We start from the raw sequence: 24,591 nt of genomic DNA on the forward strand, positions 1-24,591 counted from the left end.
TGTTGGTCTATGTTTGCAGAATGTGTGTGGGTGTCTAATGTACATTTCAGTCAGCCCTTACCTAGCAAGTACATTTTCCAAATATTAACAGTTCTTGTCTTCTTAAAGTATCCAGAGAGCTTTGTTCTAGGAGAATTTTTCTGTTCTTAACGAGGAGAAATAATGTCCTTATAATTGTTATGACTGGTTATATTGTATTTATTAGATCATCAATGAAACAGGTTTTGGGCCTCTTGAGTTCTGTAGTTTTCCACAACAGTCAAAAAATCATGTGGATATACTTGATGCCTACAATAATTTGACCTAATATTTTAGGCAAATAAAATCTCCTAATGATTTCTTTTGTAGAGAACTTCCAAGGTTTGCAAGCAGTTTGTGAATGGAAACAGTTTGTGAATGGGTTATGCAACTAATTTTTTAATTCTAAGTAGAATTACTCCATTTAGAAGTTGCTAATCAAATTTGAGTAACTTACCAGCACCTTTGCCCATGCTTCCATGGTGAGCTGAAATGGGTCTCTATTCACTCTTCTGTGCAGTACTTACAAAAATATCCCAGACAGGAGTTAGAATGGACTCACTATATGAGTATTCAGAAGTGAGGCATCCATTTCCTGCATCCTTATGCATCTGAGATGTTCTTGCAACTTGTCTATATATCTCACCTTTAAGGCATAAATTTTAGACACAGCTTCTAAATTGCTGCCTGGGTATTGTTATCTGACTCCTGCAGTTACTTTTACTTCATTGTCAACCCTTTGGGTTTTCCCTTGTTCAAAGTGTGATTTTTCTAGCAGCCTGCTTTTATGTTACTGATGATGTTCCCACCTTCTCTGGTAGCTTGGTGAGCTTTTGAGGCAAAAAAGGCAAAGTCATTGCAAAGATGCTTTGTATCAATGCATATCCATATATCCGTAGGATCACAGAGTAACTCAGACTGTCAGGGACATGATCTCCAGTATGTTCTGCCAGGGAATCTGACAAGGATGCTTCACTCAGTTGTGTGAAACCCCCAAGGATGGAGATGGCTCACCCTCCCCAGGTCCTGAATTCACTGCTGGGTTGTCTTCCTGAAAAAAAGGCTGCTTCTTATTTTCAGCCTCAGACTCTGTGTTTCAGCTGTGCTGTTGAAACACCCTTCTGACACCCTTCTGCCGTGTCACCGAAGAGCTTATCTACATCTTCTGCATTCCGTCCCTTCAGTAGTGCTGGGTGTGTTGTTGGAACCCCTGAAGCCATGTCTCATCCCAGCAGAACCATCCCCTGTCCAAAAGCCTCTTCTCAGAGACCAAGGGCTGAGACCCACCATCTGTCACCAGAATAGTCACTCTGCCCCAAAGCCTCTCCAGTTTGCTGGTGTCTCTTCTCCATTGTGGACTGAATGCAGAGGAGGTGGTACTGAGGCTGGGGCTTGGTGGCAAGCAGAGGGGACGGAACCTGCTGCTCCCATTCTCTGGGCCCATGTCCTGCTCACACCATCCCAAGTACCTGTGGCCCTCATTGCTGCCCAGGCACATGGATGACCCTGGCTCAGCCCACTGACACCCAGGACTGTGTCCCAGAGCTGCCCCACCCCTAGGGCTGCACACTCCCTCCATCCCCTTTTCCAGGTGGACAGGCTGAACAAGAGAGGCCCTGTACCCCCAGGAACCCTGCCCCACCACCCAGCCATGTCCTGACCTGCCAGCCTGGCATCCCTCCCACACTGCAATGTCACAGCCCAGCTAGTGGGCCTGGCTAGACCAAAAGCAGGTGCTGTCCTCTCATACCCATAATTATGTTGTGGAAGGTGATGAGGTGGGTGAGGCATTACTGACCCTTGGTAAATCCTTGCTTTCTGCTTCCTGTCACTGTCTCCTCCTTCGTGTGTCCAGAAGTGGGTTCCAGGAGGTCTCACTCCTTGATTTTAATTCAGACTTATGGCCAGATGGCTGGCCTTGTTCCACAGGGTGGCTTTTGCCTGTTTTTGAAGGCATGCATGACGTTTACCTGTCTCCAGTTATTGGGGACACCCTGATCTTCACAGCCTTGGAATCTGGCAGTATAAGGGCATCAGCCAGCTCCCTCAGCACCTTGAGGTGCAGCCTGACATGTGTGTGAAACAAGTGCTCCTGTGCTAAACATCATCTCAGCCTGCTAGTGCTACTCCACCTTGATCACTGTGTTCCAGAGTGTAGGAGTCTTCTTTCTCCAGTTTGCTTTGTCAGAGCATTGAATTAAACAAGAGTAATTTACCTAGGTTGAAAAATGGAGTGCCAACCTAATTTCAATTTCAACCTAAATTCATTTCTGGGTATCAAGAAGGACCTTACTAAAGCAGCTTGCCTCCTGTGTTTCCTTCTGGTTATTTTGGGTTTGGTTTTGGTTGGTTTGTTAGTTGATTGGGTTGAAAAATCTGTTTCTTTGTCACCAGTTAGCTCTCACTCATCTCCACTTTTAGAATGCACATCTCCAGAGTCTTGCAGACATTTGCATCTAACCTGCCCCTGAAGGGACAAATAGTACAGCTGAAGCCTGAGGCAGTTGCATTTGGGTTATTTGAATTATGTTTGATTTCTTAAAAGAGAAAAGGTGAAGAATTTATCTCCATTTCCTAGGGTATATTAACTTCTGAAATGCCTAAAGGAGACCTGGACTGTCAGCTGTCACTATAAATTACACTGAAGTTAATCCTGTAGAGGAGACTGAAGCCTGTTGAAGCCTGTGTGAGAGTAATGACTGAATTTGGAATCTGGGTTATTATTCCAGATGCAAATCTTTAATGCTAGCTGAGTTTCTGGTATCTTTCTGTACTGTTTCTGACTAGGACAGGGTCAATTACTTGCAGAAGCCAACCAGAGGCCTGGCTAGGACCCAGAGGTTGTTCTCTACCATGTCAGGTCATTGCCAAGGCTTGGGGGGAAGGGAATCTCTTCTGGGGAGGAGGGGTCCCTTCTGGATCAAGGGAATGCTGTCTTGTCTATTGTCAGGGGTATTCCCTGTGAATTGTTAATTTTTTGTGCCCCTTGTCATCAGTTTGTAGTTGCTGTTCATTTCCTTATCTTGCTGCTGTTTCCAGCAAACTGTTCTTATCTCAACCCATGATCTTTACCTTTTGTGGGCTCCTTTCCAGCCCCAGCAGAAGGAAGGACAGGGGGAAGGAGGAGGAGGAGTAGGGGAACAGTGCCTGGTTTGACAGGTTTCAGTGGGAACACCAAACTGGGGAATCACAAGGTTGGAAGAGACCTTCAAGATCATTGAGTCCAATCCAGCCTTTGGAGGTGATTCCTGTCAAGTGTGAGAGAAAAGTACTTTTTCAAGGGTGAACTAGTAGTGCACCCAGGCAGGTGGGACACCATGGAGAAAGGTATCCAGTTCCTGGGAGAAGGAGTGTTCTGGAGGTAATTTCTAGGGATTCAAATAATGTGTAGTCCTTTGTAGATCCAGATGAGGTCGGGTGTGCACAATCCACGTGGCAGAAGTTTGTATGGAGCACATGATCATCATACACCCACTCATTGGCATTGATGTCTGTGATAGGAGGAGAACAAACAGTGCTTCAGATAACTACAGGATTCCAGCAATATGAAGATGATTTTCTTATTTCCCGACCAACCTTGGCTGTGGAAAGAATGCCCAAGACTGCAGAAAGATTCAAAAGAGGAAATGTCCCATTCCCCACCAGTATGGACTTGTGTCTCTGCTATTGGGAGCAAGTGGATCCCTTCAAGAGAGAGGTTACCCATGATGAAGTAACCTGTGGTTTTTGTAGCATGACCATGGAGATGACATGTGGAAGTGGGATGGAAAATTCTCCTGAAGAATGCTTTTGCCATAAACCAAAGTAAGGTCAACAGACCTGCCCAGGAAATTCAGTTAGGAATAAAATTCAATTTAGGACTAAAATGACAGGATGAATGTCGACAAATTCCAATGGGCGTGGTCAACATATTAGTAGCTGCATAGGTTTTCATAGGTGGCTGGGCTTTTGAATGATCTGTGTTTAGGATTACAGTCAGATTGAAAGTCCTCTTGTTCAAGTGACCCGGAAGGAGAATGATTTTAAGCGAGGTCTTGAACAACAAGCTTTTGAACAAATCAAACTGGAGGCTGATCATGCAACAGCCCTTGGGTGTCATGACAGGACAAGATGTGAAAATTTGCTCTACATTGCAGGTGGGGAGAATGGTCCTTTCTGGAGTCTCTGGCAAAATGTACCTGGGGAGCCTCAAGGATGACCCCTGGGGTGCTGGAGTCAGGGATGTTCTTGGTTGAGGAACAGTACTCCCCAGTTCAGTGCCCTCACCAAGGCTCTCCAAAACCACACACCTCTCTCTCCCACTCCATCTTCCCCTTCCCCTTTCCACTGCAGTGGGGTGATGCTGAGAATTGGAGACACAAAAGGCAAAAGATCAAGGTTTGAGATAAGAACAATTTACTGGAAACAGCAATTTGATAAGAAAAAAGCAAACAGTAACAGCAACAATAAAAATATGTAAAATAATAAAAATAATAAATAAAGTGTAAATAAAAATAAAAAAGAGTGATCATGCAAAAATTCACACTGTGGAGCTCATGACCCCAGCAGGGCCAGCCTCACTGCTCTGTCCCTCTTGGGACTGGCACCACCTGAACCTGTCTCTGGCTTGAAACCAGCTCCCTCCACTACACATATTCAACCAGAAATAATCCCTTCTCCCCAGAAGAGAGAAACACATCCTGAACTCTGCCTCCAGCAGTGATGTGAGGTGCTGAAGAGTAACATCTGGGCCCTAGCCAAGCCCCATTGCAGCTAGTGCAAGGAACTAACCCTGTCCTGGAAAAAATCAGGACAGGGATACAAAGGAACTGAGGCCTGCCACACTCCAACTGAAAGAGACCCTGGCAGCTTATGAAGGGGTTTGAGCTGCTTCAGAAGCATTTGGCACCAAAGCACAGCTTCTCCTGGCACCCTGACTGCCAGTGTTGCCTGGTTGTCCAAAGGGAAAGTCCCTGCCACATATCATGGCACTGATGCTTTATAGGGTAAGTGGAGTGTGCTGACGACACAGCGAGCTTGAACAGGAAACTCCAGTTACCCAGGAATCAGGGAACTGGCCCAAAGACAAAAATTTCGTATTTTTCTCAGAAGAGGACAAAGAGGAGGTGACACATCCTGAGGAGGTTCCACCACATAGTCAGCTACAAGAAAATGAAAAGCGATACACTCTCTTCATTGATGCTTCCTGCTATATTGGAGGGACACATCAAAAATGGGAAGCTGCTGTACTGGAGTCCTGTGTGGCAAGTTGCAGAAGCTATTGAGGGACAAGATGGATCAAGTCAGGTTGCAGAGCAGAAAGTCATCCAGCTGATTTTAGATATTGCTGAATGAGAGAAATGGCCAGCGCTGCACTTCTATATTGATTCATGAATGGTAGTAAATGCACTGCAGGGGTGGCTGGGCCAATGGAAAAAGATAAATAGGCCGTCCAGAGGTAAACCCATGTGGGCTGCTGAGCTCTGGAAAGACACCGCTGCCTGTGCAGAGAAGCTGCTGTAAGAGCACGTTGTTGTGTAGATGCACACATCCCCAGGAGTTGGGCTGCTGAAGAGCATCACAGCAATGGACAGGTGGATTGGGCTGCCAAGATTAAAGTGTCTTGGGTGGACCTGGACTGGCAGCATAAGGGTGAGTTATTTCTGACTCACTGGGCCCGTGACACTCCAGGTCATCTGGGAAGAGATGCAGCAATACAGTTGGGCTTGTGAGTGAGGGGTGGATTTAACGATGGGCACTATTTCCCAAGTGATCTGAACTGTGAAACATGCAATGTGATCAAGCCAGGTGGGTAGAGCCCCTGTGGTATGAGGGATGATGGTTAAAATATAAATATGGAGAGGCCTGGCAGATGGATTCCACAGACCCCTGGTCCAGAGAGCATGGTATTGACTGGTATCAAGTTCCCTGGCATGCACCAGGCTCTGGGAAAGTTGAATGGAACAATGGACTGTTAAAACCACATCAAAACAATGGGTTGTAGGACCTTCAAACATTGGGATCTGCATTTAGGAAAGTTATGTGTTTGGTTAATACCAGAGACTCTGCCAATTGAACTCGCCTTGCCGAATCAAACCTTCATGTCGAAGGGGAGAAAAGGATAAAGTCTCTATGGTGCTTATGAGGAATATGTTTGGGAAGTCAGTTTGCTTTAGCCTGTCTCAAGCAAAGGCAAACCCGCCCACGGGAATGTTTTTATTCAATGACCTGGGTCTGCTTTGTGTATAATACAGAGGGACTGTGAAACAGGATGTGTGCCTGAAGGGGATTTGATTTTTCGTGAGAACACTCTGTAGTATTGAACTGTGTGTGTATTGTTGGTTTCTAAATGACACTGGCACTATGTGCCATAACTACCGCAACAGTGAGTATGGACTGCTCCAGATACACAGCTCATGAGCTCATGATGCAGCTTGCAACCACCTGGCAGCACACCAGCCCTCCTGCTCTGGAAGACATCTAGGACAGAGAACCCACATGGACTCAATGAACTCTACAGATATCTTGGAGGGAAGGCCATTGACTATGATACCTAAGCTTGTGTTTCTATATGTGTATATGTATACATATGTATAGACACACATGTATGTGTGTGTATATATATATATATATATATATATATATATATATATATGTATATAATTGGAAGTATGATTTGGTCATGAGATAGATGGTGTAGAATAAGGAGTGAAAAATGTCCTCATTCCTGCCAGGACAGAGTTATTTTCTGTAGGAGGCAGCGGGGGGATATGGCTAGGGTTTAGGGGTTATTCTCCACCACCTCATGTCACTGCTAGGAGTGAGGGATTCTCTCTTCCAGGGAGTATCACAGAATATGCTGAGATGGAAAGGACCCACAGTTATCACTAAGCCCTGATAGGGCTATTCCCAATAGTCATACCATGTGCTGAAAGGCTGGCATGGAGTGACAGAGGGAGTGGTTAGGTGTTGTCTATTGTTGAGGGGTTTTTGTGTGAAATACTAATTTCTTGTGCTGTTTGTTATTAGTATTGTTGCTGTTACTGTTTGATCTCTTGTCTCATTGATGTTTGCAGTAAGTTGTTCTTATCTCATTCTGCAGTCTTTACCTTCTGTGTCTCCATTTCTTCTCTCCAGTGCACTGCAGGGAGAAGGGAAAGGAAAGGGGTGAGTGAGGGAGCGGTGTGTGGTTTGGAGAGTCTCAGTGGGAGCATTAAACTGAAGAGTACCATACCCAAACCGTGACAATCTCTCTCAATCTCTCTTCAATCGATGTATTTTATATACACACTTTGCTGGCTTCCAAGGGTTAACATAAAGATCACCCTGAAATTCTCCTCCTGATTGTTGAGGATAACTCCTAGATCTTTCTTTAGTACTTGGAATAACCCGTGGTAATACTTATAGTAAACCTCAGTATCTTACAACGTTCCTCTGAATTGCAACAGGTCAGAACCTGCATTGCTCAGGTCAGAATTTCTGTATGGGGCTCTCAAACAGTTACAGAACCACACAGAATCACAGCACGGTTTGGACTGGAAGGGACTTTTGAAGACTGCCTAGTTCAACCCCCCAACCCCCCCCAAGTGTTCCTCAGGTAGAGAACAAATTCTATACCCAACTAAACTTAATGATATAATTCAATGTCACTTTGCTATTGTTGCAATTTTTTCCAACACAGCTTATTTTTACTGCATTCCATGTGAGACAACTGCAGTATTTTTCTTTGCAGGAAGTTATTTATGCATAGATCCTAAAGTTGTATGCAAGTCAGTTCGATATAAAATAATTTCTGTATTTTTAATGTGAGGTGCTGCTGTGGACGGCTGATTGGAGAGCACCCAGGAATAGAATGCAGCTGGCCTGTTTGTCAGGCTGGCTTACAGAGCGATGGTGGAGAATGGTCAGTGCAAAACCACACAAAGATGAGTCCAACAGATGCATTTGGTACAATCAATTTTCAAGATGGCGACCACACGTACCATGCCAAGGTAATAGGTGCTGTGTTTATATGTCTGACTTGTTTTTGCAATTTCAGCATTAGAAAAGAAAGGCAAACAAAGGCAAAAATTTGACTGGGTGCATATTGGATTGATTGTCTTAAGAGGGCAGGGGAATCTATGAGTAAACCATTTTAAAATGTGTGTATATTTTTATGTTAAACTTCACTGTGGTTAGGGATACACTGTCAGTATTGTTTACATGCATTTTTGTGCTATCATGTTAGGGTAGTATGACAGCTCTAATCCTTCACAAATCTGCAGGACATTAATGCTTAGAACTCTGTAATGTGTTCCAGCTTCTTCTCCTGTAGTATTTAAAAGATGTTTATTTTACCCACTATTTTCCTTTCCAGTATATTAGACTTTCTTATGACAGCAGTTTGGATCAGCTGCTGCACCTGATGGTTAAAGAATGGCAGATGGAATTGCCAAAGCTAGTGATCTCGGTTCATGGAGGCATTCAAAATTTCAAGCTTCCCTCAAAGGTCAAAAAGGTTTTCAGCAAAGGGCTGGTGAAGGCAGCTGAGTCTACAGGAGCATGGATCATTACAGAAGGCATTAACAGCGGTAGTGTAATTATTTTTCTTTGTCTCACTTTTCCTTTTGGTGTTTTCCCCCTGCATAACGGCATGTACATTTAGGTCAAAATAAAGTGAAATAATCTGAAAATTGGTGATATGTCAATACAAAATGAAGCAGTTTTTATACAAGGAGCTGTGCATAATTCAAAGAGTGGGATCATGTTGGTTTTCTGCTGACATGCATTCTGCATATTTTAATTAAAGAGCAAAGTACTGTACATGCAATAACAATAGCTATAACTTATTTGCAATAAATTTATCTGCTTCATTTAAATATTTGGGTTCTGTGTACTATGATTAGTATTTTTTAAACAATTTTCAAAGCTCAATTTAACTTGTGTTTTATAATTTATAAAGTTTTGAATCAGGATAATCCATTAATTAGCCTATTAGTAGCTGAAAATCCCCTTGGACTACTCTCAAAAACTCTGAAGGGTGAGTAAACTGTAAAGCTGGAAGTTTTACTTCTTTAGCTGTTATTCAACCTGGTGATCTTACAGGAGAGCTGTCCTGGGCATTTATGTAACTAATGAACTTTTATAGATGTGAAGAGCACCATTAGCAACATGTAAAAATATTATTTATTAGAAATATGTACTGAGTTTGAAGCAGTGATACATTACACCTGAGCTGTGAAATGTACATCAAATACACAAGTTGGGTGCAATGTTTTGGCTTTGAAACATAACTACAATACAAATTATGTGGTGTGAAAACTTTCTTGGTGTCCTGTAGCAGGTCTCTGAATATAGAACAAAAATTATAATTTGATTATCTGTCTAGGAGTGTCCAGGCATGTGGGGGATGCACTCAAAGGCCGCGCCTCACCACACCTGAGAAAGATCTGTGCTATTGGGATTCCTCCATGGGGTATCATTGAGAATCAGAGGGATCTCATTGGAAAAGATGTGAGTTGGATGCATCTAAATAACAAAAGCCTTCATGTTCGTGGGATGTTAGAGTTTTCTTGAATGCTTTATTTTCTTCTAGGTTAATTCACTAGTTTGATCCTTTTATCACTATAATAGGGGCTTAGATTTTACTCAGCCACAGAATTTTGTGGCATGTTGAGGCACTGCATTTTGCTTTTAGTGTATAAATGACTAGCTTTAAAATTCTTCTCTTATAGGAAATTGCCATTCCTTTTTAAAGTTTTACAATTATGTGGGCAACTCTCTTGTAGTTGTAAATTGTTTTTCTAAATTGAGATTCAGAATGAACAGTCAGGTTAGCAGTGTACACAAATTAGCTATTAATATGTGTATTATTTTATTCCCAGTCTATTATATATTCACAAACTATGACTTTATGTGGGGGCATAATCTACTCAAGTGTCTAAAAGTACTTAAGTAGTAAGGTGAAATCATTCCTGTTAAATGTTAGGTCATGTTTTTTTAATGGGAATACAACCCAAGGAAACTATACCATGGTGTTCCAGCTGTTGCAAAGAATGCCAGGTAATGACTCTAAGGATTGCAAACCTAATCAGAAGTGTTTCCAGAGGTATTAATTATGGGTTTGTTGCTATTAAGAATCAAAGGTCTGAGTAGCTCAAAAAGCATGATGGAGAATTTTGAACAACTGCACAATGATGAAGAAATACATACAAGTAAGGGAACATAAATTGTGGTATTTTGTTGGTTTCTTTGAGGACATTTTTTTTTTGGTTTTCTCAGGTAGTTTGCCTGTACCAGACTCTTGGTAACCCACTCAGCAAGCTGAGTACGCTCAACAGCATGCATTCTCATTTTCTAATGGTAGATGATGGGACAGTAGGCAAGTATGGGAATGAAATGATGCTCAGGAGGAATTTGGAGAAGTACATATCACTTCAAAAAATACACACAAGTGAGTATTGCTGTGGCATATCTGCTTTATGACAGAAAAACCTACCCTAAAAGATGGGGAGGTACTTGACATTTCATGTTACATATTGTACATCTTCATTTGCCATAGCTTTCACTGAGGTCAAATGTCATTAATTGTATGTGTCTTGAACTCTAAAACTCAGGAAAATGAAAAGGACAGCATTTTTATAAAGTTATGCATATGATGAACTTACAAATGTGTTTCTCAGTTGTAGAGACGAGACATCTAAATTACTCAGATTATTTAATAAATATTGAGCATTTGCTCACTTCACAGTTTTATGTGGTCACTATTTCACCACTAGATAGTTCTCTAGCATTTTGTGAGATGGAAAGATTGTTACATTCAATGGAATTAAAATCCTTTTTACCATGTTAACCACTTTTGCCCTCATCATTCCTCTCTATTGCAAGGCTATGACCTCCTCAAGTACAGCAATGAAGAGTGGTTGCAGAAGTAAAACCTTTAGCCAATGTTTGACAGATTGCATTGCTTCCACCATTTTTTAAGAGTAAATAAGTTACAATAAATAAATAATTAAGTAAATATTTATTACATAGACAATTATTTCCTTTTATGCACTAGATTGTACAAATTTTTTGTGGAAGTTCACTATTACTTAGTCATTCAAATCTTGAGGTATGTTAAAAGGCATTAGTATTATGATGTTGATGTTGCTTCCTTTATCTGTCACATAATAGAATTGACAAACTTAGAAACCAACCCAATTTTTAACATGCTCATGTACAGAACTTTTTACTCAGACTCTTATATTTTCCTAGTATGAGCTTTTGCAAGTCATGCTTTCACTTTCATTTATATTGCATTGTGCTTTAAATTCTTTTCTGCTTTTTAAAAAAACCTGCCCTGCTGATGTAACACTTGAAAGAGTCTCTGAAGAAATACCTGGTTGCTAGGTAAATATGGTATATAGGTAAATATGTGGCTGTTGAACATGTTTCAAATGTCCTTGAATGTGACAACTATTACAAAGGGAAGAGGAATATTTAGAAGGGTGTTCTTCCTGATGGTTTCAGTTTTTTCAGCAGTTTTCATTATCTTTTGTGATCTGGTCGAAGAAGTTTTTTGAAAGTCTTAAAAGCTGTAAGTGACATTACAGATGGTGAAGGAATGATTTCCTCTCCATGTTGAACCATGTACAAATATTTTTTCCCTGATGTTTTGACTTTTGTGTGTGTGTGACTGAGATTTGTTTGTAACTGCTTTGGTGTGTTTTGAAACAGGAATGGGCCAAGGTGTTCCCACAGTTGGGCTGGTGCTGGAAGGAGGCCCCAGTGTGATCCTGATGGTGCGGGAGTACGTGAGGGCCAGCCCAGCAGTGCCAGTGGTGGTCTACGAGGGCACTGGCAGAGCTGCAGATATCCTGGCATTTGCCCACAAGCACACGGGTGACACGGAGTGAGTAGAGGCATGATGCTCTGCCTTGGTCTGGCATGCACCTGCAAACCCCTCTCTCAAAACTGCTGAGATAACTTCTAATGCTTCTAGTAATGATGGCTCTCTGGTCTTTTGCCAGCTTTAACTTCTGTGGTGTTTCTTTCTTCCCTGCCTCAAAGTAGAGCTGAGATAATTGTTCTGCCAAATTTACTATGGCTTATTTGAAGAGAGAAAACTGCATGTAGCTACTCTGAGCTATAAAATTTCTCACCTTTGGTGAGATGCTCATGGACTCATGGACTACCCCCAGAGTATTTGCAATTGTTTCATCTCGGCCATGTCTCCAGCTATCAATATTCTGTATGTGGGCTTGGATTTTGATTGTACAAAACTTTTGGGACTAGAGCTGGCGGGGGGGCACTGCTGCAGAAGCCTCAGGCTGGAGTAGAAGGAAGAATAAGTTTCCTCATCTTTGGTCTTGGGTTACTCAGTGATAGCCCAGTTTTGTCATCCTTGTCAAGGTGTCTGTGTCACCACCAGTCCAGCCTCAGCTGCAGGCTCCATTGAACCTACCCTGGTGAAAATTTTGCATCCAAATTGGACATAAAAATATATGTTTGCATAGCAAATTAATATTATATGTAAAAGTTTTCCAAAGAGCTTTTAAAAATAAAAAAATGCATTTTAAAGATGTGCCCTGTCTTCACTCCCATTTAAGGAAATGAAGTATTTAATAAACTTTATATCCTAATTGTTTACTTATTGTCTTTTATGAATATACTTTTGGATATGTGGTATTTGCCCCTAGTGTGTTATTTGTGAACTTTTTTCTTCACTTGCTTTTTTCCCTATATTTATGACATTTAAAAAAAATTCCTGCAATTAAAAAAAAAGGAAAACATTAATGGAAAGGTTAACAGAAAAACACAAATCAGAAAAAAATGGGAGAGATATGAAGTCTAATGAACAAATGGTAAGGGAATTTCATTTTATGCCTATTTTTCTTTCTTTATTGAAAGAAAGAAAAATCACTTTTAGTAATTTTTAGCTCTATGTTCACAGAAAATCTTCTGAAAATCGTTAATTTACTCATGTGTTGTATTTTCAACAATAAATATGTATATCAGAACAAATGTGTATACGATTAATAATTTATGTTATGGGATAACTTTGTTTTGTGTTGAAAGGCAGATTAAGTTAGCAGAGAAGTAGAAAAAAAAAAGAAATTTCTCCTATGTTTCATCTTTTCTCAAGAGTCATTTGGGTGGGTAGGAAATATCTAAAACAGAATCATCATTGTTTATATGTCTGTTTTCTAGGGATCTGTGCCCTCAGGTGAAGGAGGAGATCTTAATGATGATTCAGAACATATTTAGGTTGGAACAGAAACAGTCCAGTCGTCTATTTCATGTTTTGATGGAATGCATGAAACACAGAGAGTCTGTGAGTAGGGTTCATGTGCTGTGTTTAGGAAGCCTTCATTTCCTATTACCCTTTTTGCATTTTCTCTGGTGAGTTGGCATGAGCACAGGTGTTATATCTAATATAAAGATAACACAAATGTGTCTGTGCCAATTTCTATATTGAGTAGCTCTACAGAGCCTGTTTAGTCAACTTATCAATTTTCAGTTTCAGCTATTGTTAATAAATTGAGAGCCTTTCTGATTTTAGTAAAATACCAAATATCTTTGTTTTCAAAGGCAAGATCAATTAATTCCTATATTTTTACTCTATTAGAGTCTTATTTGTAATTTAGAAAGGTTTCCTTCCATTCTTTTTCTCACAACAGAATTGTGCTAGAACTTGTCTCTGAAACACCACTAGTAACTGGAAATCCCCTCCCTCCCTCCAGCTGCTGGCCATGCACTTGAGTAAACCATATTGGCTGCCATCAATCACTATCTTATTTTCCATGTGCCTTACCCCAGTTTCCAGGAGGATCTGCTCCATGCTTGTGCTGAAACTGATTGGCCTGTAGTTTCCCAGGTCTTTCATTTCAGCCTTTTTAAAAATGGTAATTTTGTTTCCCCTTTTCCAGTTACTTTGCTGTCTGTCACAACATTTCAAATATGAGAGTTCTGGAGTTTCCAGTATTTAGGCAAATAATGATGGTTGTACTAACAATCATTAAAATGGACACCACCCAGTACATTTTTAGTATTTTTTGTATTACTTTATTCGAGCGTCTCTTTTCTAGCTCAGAACTGAGTGAATATCAGCAATGTTGCATTTTTACATTTTTCATGTTTAGAGGTTAATCAAAAGGAAACAAACTCATGTAGACTCCTGCAGGAGGTTTATTCCAGTTTTTCTGGGGTGCCATTGCATTGAGAACCAAAATGGTGCACGTGTCTGAAGCAAAGAAAAATTGGGTCTGGACCCTTGCCATTGTTTGTGTTGAAATGTGTATGATTTAATCTACCACAGCCCATACAAAGAAGAAATAACTACAGACTTCTGTGCCTCACCTCAAACATTGTACTTCTGCAATTCTAACAGATTACCATATTTGATGCTGAGTCAGAAGACGAGCAGGACATTGATTTGGCAATTCTGACGGCACTCTTGAAAGGTATTGAAAAATACGACCTGTTTTTATCTGGCATGCAGTCTCACTGGCTTATCTTTACAAAATAAGGCAGTAACATAAATGTGTGAAAACTGATAGATCCTTGCTGCCTCCTAGGTACGAATATATCGGCTTCAGATCAGCTAGATTTGGCATTGGCCTGGAACCAGCTAGATATTGCCAAGAAACACATACTTGTTTATGGACAACACTGGAAGGTACTATTACCTGTTCTTTCTCACCATGTCTTTGCTCTTTTTTTTGATGACTAATTTTTCATTATTTGCATTTGTCAAGATTTAATTAATAGTTTCAAGATTGGACTCAGTCTTCTGTAGTCTGCTTTGATATTGGAGGAGAATTATCCGTAAAATACTGAAGTATTCAACTACACAGTGCATCAGATTGCATTTATTTTTCCAGGGAAGAAATGATATCCTAACATTTGTTTTGCCGTGAGATTTTCCAAGTAGTTTCAGTGATACTTCTGGATATGTATTTTGCAAGCCTGTGTTGGAAATCAGTGGTGGTTAGGGATATTTCATTGTAGCTAAGAATACTCTTTTCTCCAAAGATATAAACCCCAAAGGGCTTATGTCTGTTTTTGTAGCTCTAGACAGAATCTAGTGTAAATCCCAGTGTAAATCATCAGATTAAAAAAAGGTAACGCCATTATTTTAGATATAGTTTCTTAGGAATAGCTGCAATGAGAGAGAGTTATGACCCGATTATAAGAGATGTCTCTTCTCAACTTAAGATGTAGAAGAGACCATACTCAATAGTAGAGGTTTTTTTAACAGTAAATGTGAGGTATGAGAAGGGGACAGAGAAAGAGAGTGAGAGAGAGAGGTTAAACAAAAGATACCACCACATGGATTCCTGCAGTGTCCTGTTGGTTACTCTTCACCCTTGTCTTCAGAGGTGAGGTGCCTGAATTGTCCTTCTGGAGGTACTACTTTTACACAGTCTAAGTCCCAGGTACTCACAAGATGTGCTGTTCCCATATGGGAAATCCCATAACTTGTGTTGGCACACAGATAAGCACTGGTTTCCTTTCTCACAGTTTGCCACAGTATGAATTTTTGTCCAGATGCTAATCAAACCTTTACCTCCCTTAGGCCTGGAATGAATTCTTTCCTGCTGTGCCATCTGTGCTTATTTCAGGTTCTGTTGTGGGGGCTTATTTTATCAGGACAGTGTTTCAGGACAGCTAAGTGCATTCTTTAGGTCCTTACAGAAGGCAAAACATGATTTAGACCTGCAACAGTTACACGTGTGTGAAAGAACACAGAGCAGCAATTTAATTAATTAATTAATTAAATTTAAATAATGGTTTTCAAATTTTCATATGTAATCCAGTATTTAAATATAACCCTCCATAAATTAGTTTTTTGTGTACATAAGATTTTTGTAGATGACAAATATAAAACTGTATGTGCCTCAACACATTTTTTCCCATTTGTTATATGAATTAATATTATCTTCAAGAAATAAAATGGTCAAAGAAATACTTCCCAGAAGTATTCTTTAATTCCCTGTACAGAATTACAAGGTTAATTTTTTTTCAGTCACAAGCGTGTTTTCTTCTTTAAAATGTAAATTTTGAAAAATGGGCAGTTGTGTATATATATCTGAGTGGCCATAGGGGGTTGTTTGCCACAACAAGAGACCTGATTTTTTAATCACCAGACCATATTTTCTGTGATGCATAAGGCTGACTATATGGAGGACTATGTCTGGGATATCTACAATTGAGCAACCATGAATTAAAGATAGGATATTGGAAAAAAATTATGAATGAGAAGCGTTATCAACTGTTGGAATAGGCTCCTCAGGGATGTGTTGAGTAATCAACGACAGAACTGCTTAAAAGGTGTAGATGTGGTACTTAGGGAGGACAGGATTTAGTGGTGGATTTGTCAGTGTTAGATTTGCTGATTGACTTGATGATCTAAAGAACTTTTACTGATGAAGTTATGCCATGAATTCTGTGTGTGGGGGAAATAATAACATTTTTCTTATCCCCACCTCTTCAACACAGAAGGGTTCAGGGACTTATTGAGTGTTACTCCTGGTTTTTCTAAGGTGAATATTGGTTTGTTTTTTCCATATTTTTGACAATATTTCCTGCTCTTCTGTGTACTTGAATTTTCAGATGTAAAAGTCATCTTTTGGGATAGGTAGATCAGCACTCAATATTCTCATTTAGCTATTTGGGGAAAAACTATTATTTTACATATTGTTCTATATTAACTTAAGGACAAATCCTAATAGGCTGTATGGGCTTTAAAAATGCTTTTTAAAAATATTTTTAATTTATATCTGGTTTATATTCATGATTGCAGAAGATAAGTCCACTAGAACTTTCTTCTGCCTGTCACTGCCAAAATTCTGATTTCAGTCTACAATGTAACTACCTTGCTTCCACTTATTCTGCTATATTTTTTCATGCTGTTATTATTGTACATCTGTTATATTTGTCCTTACAAAGTCCTAACTGTATTGATATGCCATATTTTGATAACTTGTTTTTTTAACAATTTTCATATTTCATATCTACTGTCTATGCTTCTGATATTAAAGGGGCTTATTTCAGCTGTACTTCAGTTCTCTGGAAACTCTTAGGTGAATACCAAATTCCTGACAATTTGCCAGTATGACATAATGGATGGTTTCTATAATCTTTTCTACTGATACTTCAATTTGAAACAGTTCCTCAGATTTTTCTCCCATAAAGAACAACTTTGATAGGGGACTTCCCCAGACTGTTCGGTAGTTAGCTGTAGGACAACAAATTAGTTTGCTATGTCTACAATAGCCTTAAGTGTTTCTTTTATACCTGGTCATCCTCTGTCCTTACGGGTCCACTGGCAACCCCCCTACTCTTACTCCTCTTCTTCTGATATGTTTGAAAAAAATCTTTGTATCTGTTCATATCTATTTAAGTGCAATGTTCAGCACTATTTTGAATGAAAAGCCATTGTCAAATAATAATTGTGTTCTCCCATTCACATAAGACTTAATGATTTCAAAATAAACAAGCCTCACATCTCTTGCTTCTCCAAGCAAAAATTAGGATGACATATACTCCTGAATGTTTTTCTTTTCTGATCAGGGAATAAAACCCCAAAATTTTTCCTACACTGAAAACGAAAAGAAACCAAAAAACCCCCAAACCTATAAGGATGGTTTTAAAGCTTGCCTTTAACTTAGTTGCTGTCTCAATTAAAGTGAAGCAATTGTATCTCTGACTGTCAGGTACTGCCAGACCTGCAATTTTGGGGGGCTACAGCTTCTGCAGAGTTATTGCTGTTGTGTGTTGAAATTTTGAGTTACATATTTAAGGTGCAGTTTTTTGGTGATTGTGGACTCCTATAATATTTCTGTCTATTTAAGTGTTTCAAGGGAACATGTACAATTGTGCATGTGTCATGATAATTTCTTTTGAGAAGTCTAGTCCTAGAAATTTAGAAGGTAAAGGTTATAACCAGTTGTGGCTGTGTTTCTGTTTAAATGTCAGCTCTACCTCAAATACCAAAGAATACCATTCTAATAGTTAACAAAGGGCTGCTGACCTCTTCAGACACGAATGGTCAGTCATTCTTAAATATTTCTGGAAGAAAACCCAATAATTCAGGATCAGTGCAAAAGTTTTCTTTTTATGTACAAGAACTCTGTAGCATTAATTGGTCATCTTTTAAAATAATTTCTGTCAAACCTCAATATAGACATGGAATGTACTATTTTCAAGTTCTCTCTCATATTTGAAAAAAAAATCTCTTTAAAGAACTTGCAGTTCTATAGAGACTTCTCTGTAGCACTTGAAAAAGCTTTTGTCATGTGTCAAAAAAAAAAAGGGCTTCCTTCTTTGTCCTGCATTATCATACTTTATCTTCTGAACTGAATTACAGAGCAGAGAATGTATTATCAGAGTCTGATTGTGAAGTTACATTTGTAGACGTCTCTACGTATATTGGGTTTATGGAAACTGTTTTCCTTCCCCTCTATTGGCTTTTTACACAAATGTTTCCTCCAGCATTTTTTTCTTCTGTACTTGCACTTTAAATATACACAGAGACAAGTCAGTGTGGTGGAGAGGTTACTAGCTCCAGGAATGTTTTATTTATTTCCAAAATTAATTTTCTTATATTTTCCTTCAACTCTGTCCATTTGAAGGTTGGTGCCTTGGAACAGGCAATGCTGGATGCTTTAGTCATGGATCGTGTGGATTTTGTCAAACTGTTAATAGAACATGGAGTGAACATGCACCGTTTTCTTACCATATCTCGTTTGGAAGAACTCTACAATACAGTGAGTATTTGAAATCCCGATGTACCACTTTAGACAGGAAAGTCTGGAAACAATGATGTTTTGCTTAAGGGATATGATGATTAGGCCACATTTTTATGAAGGATTTTTGAATTTAAAAAAGGGAAAATTAATGGGTTTGGTTATTTTTGATTGTAATGTGGGGGTTTCGTAATGATATAGCAGGTTGTTATATTTGATTCACTGTCACTAGATTGAGTACTCATTGGAAGCTGATAAGAAATATGTTCAGATTTTAATCTGATATGTAATTCATGCTTACCTTGATGAAAATGATATATTGTTTAGACCAAAGCTATATTAGCTTCTTTCTAGAATAAGTCAAGATTTAAGATAGTAGAGGTGTTGCTGATTGGTGTTGAAGTCTTTTTGAAAAGACTTGTGGGTAGAGTGGAGAGAATTTTTATCACAGTAGTTTGTTTTGTAGATTTTTTAAGCTGCTTTCTTATATATATTATATGTATTGATTTTCTAGTGTAGAGTGACATGTTTTTTTACTGTCTTTTCTATTCACACTACAGAAACAAGGACCATCAAATCTGCTTTTACATCATCTAGTTCGAGATGTGAAACAGGTAACAGACATAGGAAAGGCTGAGGACAAAAATACTAGATTAATATTTCAGTGTCCACTGGCAAGCTGCTATTAGATAATACAGGGGAATTTTGGTAATAGAAGTGACAGCTTCATTACTGCAGTCCTATATCTGCTAAATGGTTTCATCTTAATCATACTGCTGCTGAGGCTCCCAAGGCTCCTGTACTTTAATTTCAAAACTGAGTAGTTCATCCAGATCAGACTCTCTTTCTCACATTACTAAACTGACATTTTGAAGTGACTGTACAAAAGACTTAGTGAATTAGTGCAGTGGTTATACTCATTGCTTTAAGGTTTCCTATTTTTTCCCCAAAGTTAAAGTCTTTCCTTGTTAGACCAGTAATGAAAAGAGACTGTGACAAGAAATAATATTTGGATGTGCTGCATTGCCTAGGAGAACAGAAGGTGGCAGTGGATGACTACTGCATGGAGCACTGGTTCCATTAGTGATTTAGTAGCAGCCTTGTTATTTAGATACATCATTAATTTATTTCACAGTTCTGTTACCTGTTTCTCACAGCACTGCTTAGCCAGGAGGGATGAGCTGTTCTTTATGCATCTAGACTTCAACACAGGAGATTCCTAGATCCAAATCTAGACTAATTGGCTAATTCTTTCCAGGGTGTGATTGCTAAGATAAAATGAAATGGCAAGTCTGACTGTTTGCAGAGTTCTGTTGGATTTGTGCTATCATTTTGTTATGGTGGGTGACTTTCATGTCAATCCCATTTATGATTCTTTAGGTAGATGTAGGGTATCCTGGTCTCCCAAACAAACTGTTTCCCATGTTTTTCCATACTGATGAACATATTCAAGATCTAATTTATGTTATAAATCTGGAACCTATATGTTGAAAGGTCTAAATCTTGAAAAAACATTAAGCTTCTCCAGGCTGAGAAAACTCTCTTCTTCACTGAAGTGATTGATATGATCACGTCTCTAAAAACCATATATATATTTGTCTTTATATATCTCAGAACACTTTGAGAAAGCCCAGTGTGTGATCTAAAGAGAAGCTTTTGCCCATCTGACATACAGTAATGGAATTAATGTTAAAAATGTCTGCATAATTTCAAAACTTTCACTGCCTTTGTCTAAGCTAAGCTTGGGATCTGCAAACAGGTCTAAATGCTGAAAAGCCTTATTCACCTGAGCTTCTGTAAGTTCACATAAGTGCTCTGTGAATGGGTTGTGCAGTTGCAGTCTAATTAAACATGGTGATACTGTAGTTGGGACAGTCAACAGAGTGATGTGACCATGGATTTCAGAATATTTTCTGTTACTATGCTTTGCTGCTGCTGTGATTGAATGAAGATACATTGCAGTCTGCTCTGATGATGTAAAAGATGGTGATTAGTGCAGAGAGAAGTATCTACAAGCTTAGTATTCAAAAATACTTGCCTAACTCTCAGTGACCTGGGACTAAGTGGCCTTCGCTGACTGTACTGAAGTTTGCCACTGAAGCGTATTGAAAAAACACCCTCAGTCCATTAAAGAAAAAGACTTTTCACAGTCTGAAAGGCTTACACTGCCGGGAATACATAACATCTCTGATCCCATTTATATACAGACCCATTTTTCACTTCAACGAGTTGCAGTTTAAGGTTTTACCAATTTTTTTTTAAATCTGCATGGAAGAGAATGTATTCTTCAGAGAATTTGTCACAAACCTTGGGTCTTGGAAGGACAGGGGAGGTAAGATGGGCACTGGTGCTTTAAGCAGAACAGGTGAGATACTCAGAAGGTAGATCTAGTGCATGTACTGCTGTTGTCCTAGTTGTCAAGACAGTCTTGTTCCTCAACAGGATATTTCCAGTCTCTAGGAATTACTCTGCTCCAGCTTAAATGCATGCTTCATCTACTTCTTCAATTTGAGTTAATCAAAGTTCTTAATCATACCACGCTGCCTTTCTCTTGTGAGAAGGTTTTTATCTGTACCTCTGCTGTTGGTGCTTGTCCTGAAGAACAGTTACCCTCACTGCTAGATGCAGCTGATCTTATGAACATTGCAAAATATGCCATGTGGGTACACTGAACTTCAGGAATCACATTTTTCCCTCTTTTCTAGAAGAGTTCCACATGCATAATGAATGTGTACATGTGTTTTTCCAGATTTTCCCTTACAATAGGAGGACTATGACATGGTTGAATGTTTCATATAACAGCAACATGAAATATTTGTGACATTTGGTGTTTCAGAATAGCCTTTCTTTGGATTACAAGATATCACTGATTGACATTGGACTAGTGATAGAGTACCTCCTTGGTGAAGCTTATCGGAGCAGCTACACAAGGAAGCATTTCCGAATTCTCTACAATGATCTCTACAGAAAACACAAGGTAGCTTCTTCTAAAACACTGGTCACCAAGAAAAGCCAAAATGTGACATCTGAAAATAGCTCATGTTGTCATCCTGGTTTGTCCGAGGAGTATAATTTAAATGTGTACCACGCTTACTGTTTGAGAACTGTAGGGAGGTTGCAAATAAGAGAGACAAGTCCTCAAGAGTACTGGTGGTTGTTAAATTATTTATTATTTCAGTAAATTTACCTTTGTGTCCAGTATCTGGGTTGTGTTTTGTCTATCATTCATCAATAAAGTATGACAAGACTGTGCCAACCACCATTTTCCTTTTTTTGAAACAGTTACATATTTACTTCTTGCAGCTGGAACCAGCTCATGGAAATACTAAATTCCACATGCCTTGAAGAAGACTTAGGGCATGTCAGCATGCTCCCTATTGGTTTCCCAAAGTCAGTAGCTTAAAACAGCCTAGATTCTCAATAAATTAATTGAAAGTCATTCCCAACATTGCAAAAGGTATAGATTTACTGCATAAAAATGACTCCCAGTTTCTGGAGTAGAACTGGACATTTAAGTACTTCCATATGTTAAAAAACAAACAAAAAAACCCTCCCATCCCCATTGAATGTTTCCATGACTAAGAGAAGAACCTCATAATTATCAGGGAAAAGGAGAAGAAATAATGAAACTTGTAACTTGGAGTGATTAGAAACAGAGAGACAAAGCTTTCTTTGTGCCACTAGTTTTTAGCGTAATGCTTTAAAAAGATGTGAGCAGTTCTAATACTTTTTGCTCTTTCCTAATGAATTATGACCTTAAAAGTGTTAAGTGAAAACATATATACATATAATTAGAATTGTTGGGAAGAGCATTAGTGATTCAGCTGCTAACATCCTTCCCTCTTAGCCAACACTAAACAAAACTTACAGAGATCCTGGATATGCCATCCTTCAGATGAAATTATCACCAAAAAGTTCAGAGTTCTGTCTTTCAAACAGCTTATGACACATTATATAAAGATTGGCACTCGGAAGAGCTTCCAGACTGTGTGATTCCATCTGTTGAAACCCTGCTTGTTGCAATTTGTGGATGCTATGAGTGGAGAATCTTGATTGCATAAGCTTCAGTGGTAGTTATGGTAATTTTTGACTCACTAGTTTTTGAATAACATCAATTTCTACATGCACTATTGTAGTCAACAAGTACCAGCAGACTTTATTTCTAACTTGTGATTTCTCCTCATGTTTTATGGTTTGCTTTTGGATCTAGAGAGTGGTCTCCAGCTTGCCTCGAAGCCTGTCTCATCCCTTTCATCAGAGTAATCAGACGGATAGTGGAATGGGATCCACTGAAAGTACTTTGCATTCTCAGTTCTTCAGAGCTGCACAGCCTTACAAATACAAGGTAATATAATTGCTTATTCTAGACTTTGCTTAGGACATATCAGGCTGATAATAATTTTATTGACAAATATTATACATGTTCGTCAGGCTCTTAGTTTTTATGATTCTACTTAAATTGCAGTGGAAACAATGCTTTACTGCTCACAAAGTACAAATCTTGTAATTTTATTGGTGAAACCAAGCTCAGACTCTATGATAGTTTTTTTATCTTCTGTCCTTTACTTGCTAAGGGCTTTAATTCACTGACATGTGGTATCACCAAATTTCTGAGTATAAAGCATCTGTGAAAACTCTTCTGAATTTGGAAGAAACATAGGAGTTCTCTGACTTTCCTAATGCTTTCTCATGAATGGCTTATTGAAGTGCTATAGTAAGACTGTTAAGAGGTACATTCAGAGAAAGAATGGTAGAAGAGCAAAGATTGGCTTTAATATCTATCTATTATCTATCTATCTGACAAAACATAAAGTAAAATGAATTTAAAGCACTGAGACTTCCTCACATCAGTAAGATCCTTTTTCCTGTACCATTCTCCAAGAAATACCCAGATATGAATGTATAGCAAGATTACATTACAAGTGTGACAGACAGGGAAAATAATCCTTAAGTATCTAAGGTGTTTAATTCAGTCTACTGTGTACTTTGTCTTCTATCCTGACACATATAAAAAAGAGAGTGAAAGCATGGGGTATTATGGCATTTGCAGAGTGCCCAACACTATGGAAAGGGAAGTCATGAAAAACATGGATGCAGAGCAAGGTGTATTTTTCCTTCATCAATGTTACCAGCTTCTTAGCATTGGTAATCTGAACATGGTCCTAGCTGTGGTTTATGACTTAAATGTATATAGCTATCAAATAGTTTGCTACTTGCAATTCAGATTTGCATGCAGTTTTATTTTCATGAATCTCAGCCATTTACTGGGGTTTTCTTTTTTTTCTTTCCCCTACTTTTTTTTTTTTTTAACAAAAAATCTTTTTATAGGAAAGATCCAGCCCTTTCCCAAAGTATAAGAAGAAATCAAAAGAGGATATAAACTGTGCAGAGAATTATGAGTCAACTGGCTTCATCTATCCCTATAATGACCTCCTGGTTTGGGCAGTATTGATGAAAAGACAGAAGATGGCTATGTTCTTCTGGCAGCATGGAGAGGAAGCCATGGTCAAAGCTGTTGTTGCTTGTAAACTGTACAGAGCAATGGCACATGAAGCTAAACAGAGCAACATGGTGGATGACACTTCAGAAGAACTCAAGAAGTATTCAAAGTATGAGTTCTCCCTTTATTTCAGTTAAAGTTCTCTGGTGCTGAAAATGGTTAGAGACTACTCTAATCTGCTAAAAGTTAGTAAAGTTAGTGATGCCATGGATTATGGAGTAAAAAAAAGTACTTTCAGATATTCACTATTGATACTATACAATGGATCTATGTACTGGTGTGTAATATGGAGAGTTAAAGGAAAACTATTGGCTTATTACCTAAATGCATTTTTGAAAACATGGGTGAGTAATATATATCTCATTATCTGCTAAATGGTCAGGT

At 38.9% G+C, this 24,591-nt stretch overlaps 1 protein-coding gene across 8 annotated transcripts in view; it reads left to right on the plus strand.

The window, feature by feature from the left end:
- The window catches only part of TRPM6 (transient receptor potential cation channel subfamily M member 6), a 98,335-nt gene that overhangs the window by 24,700 nt on the left and 49,044 nt on the right, over positions 1-24,591 (plus strand). For 7 of the 8 annotated variants that reach the window (XR_010352281.1, XR_010352282.1, XM_064403211.1 and 4 more), the window contains 13 exons: positions 7,808-7,988; positions 8,354-8,567; positions 9,365-9,489; positions 10,258-10,429; positions 11,695-11,869; positions 13,168-13,291; positions 14,348-14,420; positions 14,535-14,635; positions 18,594-18,728; positions 19,268-19,321; positions 21,544-21,684; positions 22,918-23,052; positions 24,036-24,316. Coding sequence is in view for 6 of the 8 variants with exons in the window: in XM_064403211.1 (XP_064259281.1) it covers positions 7,808-7,988; positions 8,354-8,567; positions 9,365-9,489; positions 10,258-10,429; positions 11,695-11,869; positions 13,168-13,291; positions 14,348-14,420; positions 14,535-14,635; positions 18,594-18,728; positions 19,268-19,321; positions 21,544-21,684; positions 22,918-23,052; positions 24,036-24,316 (1,911 nt within the window). In the remaining 2 variants the exon portion in view is untranslated. Of the gene's footprint in view, positions 1-7,514; positions 7,595-7,807; positions 7,989-8,353; positions 8,568-9,364; positions 9,490-10,257; positions 10,430-11,694; positions 11,870-13,167; positions 13,292-14,347; positions 14,421-14,534; positions 14,636-18,593; positions 18,729-19,267; positions 19,322-21,543; positions 21,685-22,917; positions 23,053-24,035; positions 24,317-24,591 lie in introns of those variants that run through there. The other variant, XM_064403216.1, reaches the window with a different exon arrangement.

The sequence above is a fragment of the Passer domesticus genome, chromosome Z (genome assembly GCF_036417665.1).
Source record: "Passer domesticus isolate bPasDom1 chromosome Z, bPasDom1.hap1, whole genome shotgun sequence".
In the NCBI taxonomy this organism is placed as follows: domain Eukaryota; kingdom Metazoa; phylum Chordata; class Aves; order Passeriformes; family Passeridae; genus Passer; species Passer domesticus.